The 1,961-nt window shown below is 62.0% G+C and overlaps 1 protein-coding gene across 1 annotated transcript in view; it reads left to right on the top strand.

Moving 5' to 3' along the window:
- The window catches only part of VDBG_06045 (predicted protein), a gene marked incomplete at both ends in the record, with an annotated part of 6,618 nt that overhangs the window by 3,679 nt on the left and 978 nt on the right, over positions 1 to 1,961 (top strand). Inside the window, 2 exons of the mRNA XM_003003557.1 lie at positions 17 to 505; positions 688 to 1,893. Of these exons, the coding sequence (XP_003003603.1) occupies positions 17 to 505; positions 688 to 1,893 (1,695 nt within the window). The remainder of the gene's footprint in view (positions 1 to 16; positions 506 to 687; positions 1,894 to 1,961) is intronic.

Raw genomic sequence — 1,961 nt, 5'->3', positions numbered from 1 at the left:
GCTGGCAGCGCTGGAGGGCTGAAGAAGGCCGCGGCGCAAGCGGCCAAGGAAGAAGAGGAGCGACTTGCCCCCGAAGCGGAGGAGCAGGCTGAGCGGGAGCGTCAGGAGGCGGAAGCGGCTGAAGCTGCAGCAGCGGAGGCGGCGGCGGCAGAGGCGGCGGCGGCAGAGGAGGCGGCGGCGGCAGAAGCGGCGGCGGCGGCAGAAGCAGCAGCAGCCGCAGCCGCAGCTGAATCTTCCAAGAAAAAATCGAAGAAGAGCGCCAAGGCCGAGAAGGAGTCCAAGTCTAAGTCCAAATCCAAGGCGAAGGAGCCTGAGCCCGAGCCCGAGCCAGCGCCCGAACCGGAGCCCGAACCGGTGCCCGATGCAGGTGGGGCTGACCTGGACGACGCTATGAATGAGCTCAGTCCCGAGCAGATCGAGGAACTGCTTGCTCCTGAGGCCGAGGAGGCGAAGCCGTCGAGCGACGCCTTCAGCTTCTGGGGCGCAAAGAAGCCTTCCAAAAAAGGTATGTGGCCCAAAAAGGCAGGGGGGGGGGGCGCTGTTCATTGCATGATGGTGTGCTGTTGTCTGCTGGGCTGGTGGCACGCACCCCTGATCATCTCCACTCACCCCAGATTCTCACCGAGATGAGCTGCATCACGCCTCGGCCGTACCCGAGATTACACTGCTGACTCATCCTACCTCTAGAAGCTGCCTCGAGCGACTGGAAGGACACCTTCTCATCTTCGACCGCCGACAATGTCATGAAATCGTCTTCCGCTCGCAAGGCTAGCAAACTCGCCGACCGGCTCAAAGCCTTTGAAGCGCCCGTCGAAGAACCTGAAGTCGAAGAAGCCCCACTCGCGCCCCCGCCACCTCCAGAGTCGACCAGGGAGGAGAAGAAGCGTTCCAAGCGGGACAAGGACAGATCGCTCGTCGAGCCCGTTGAAGAAGCCAGTCATCCCAGGAAGCACAAATCTGAGCTTCCCGGGTCATTTCCCGAAGATGACGACGAGATTGTAGGCATTATCGACATGTCTCCGGGCAAGAAGAGCAGCAAGAAGAGTAAGAAGAGGTCCAAGGAGGATGTCCCACCCGAAGCACCACCTCCGCCTCCCCCTCCACCTGCGGTTCCCGACGCGCCTCAACCTTTAACGCCACCGCCCGACGATGCGAAGCCCCTCAAGAAGGAGCGCACCAAGATCAACCGCGAGGGCTCTGCCTCCTGGGGTATGTGGAACGCCGCTACGCCAGCTACACGTGACAAGGAAAGGGAGAAGGAGAAGAGACCGTCAAGAACCACGTCCGAGCGCAAGTCGAGAAGGTCGCCTACCGAAAAAGAAGAAAAGGGCTCCTCCAAGGGATCAGCATCAGACAAGGCCGAACGTTTAGACAGAGCGAGGGAGGCCCCAGGTCGGCCCAAGCTCATGTCCATGTTCAGCACCCCACCTGTCTCGCGATCCACGTCGACCCGAGACAAGAGGCTCGGTGCCAGTGCAAGGCCTTCGCGACGCCATTCCTACGATGTCGGCGGCCTTGCCTCCCCTCCGCCGGAGGAAGCCCCTCCTCCGATGGCATCCAAAGCCGCCAAGATCTTTGGCGTCGACAAGTCCGCGAGCAAACGTCGCAGGCGCGCTCCAGAGGACGACGATATTGTCATGGTGGGCGCCAATGGCGAAGATGTCAGCCCCACCAAGGAGCAACGGCGGCGGCGGACCAAGGCTCCCAAGGACGAGGACATTGTCATGGTGGATGGCGACGGTCCAGCGGAGCCCCCGCCATTGTCACGCAGCAACTCGACGGCGAAGAAGGGCTTCGGCGCCATGTTTAGTGGTTTCATGACACCAAAGGCTGAGCGCCCTGACCCGCTGCAACGGCGGAACACGTACGCGACGACGGACGACGAGGCAAGACGTGAACGTCGCAGCGAGCACTGCTGGCGACCTGAAGCAGATGAAGCGCCGTGATGATGACGATCGCGA

This window comes from Verticillium alfalfae, genomic scaffold (assembly GCF_000150825.1).
Source record: "Verticillium alfalfae VaMs.102 supercont1.7 genomic scaffold, whole genome shotgun sequence".
Lineage (NCBI taxonomy): Eukaryota > Fungi > Ascomycota > Sordariomycetes > Glomerellales > Plectosphaerellaceae > Verticillium > Verticillium alfalfae.
Note: the sequence above shows the minus strand (reverse complement) of the source record. Positions and strands in the feature narration are given on the sequence as shown.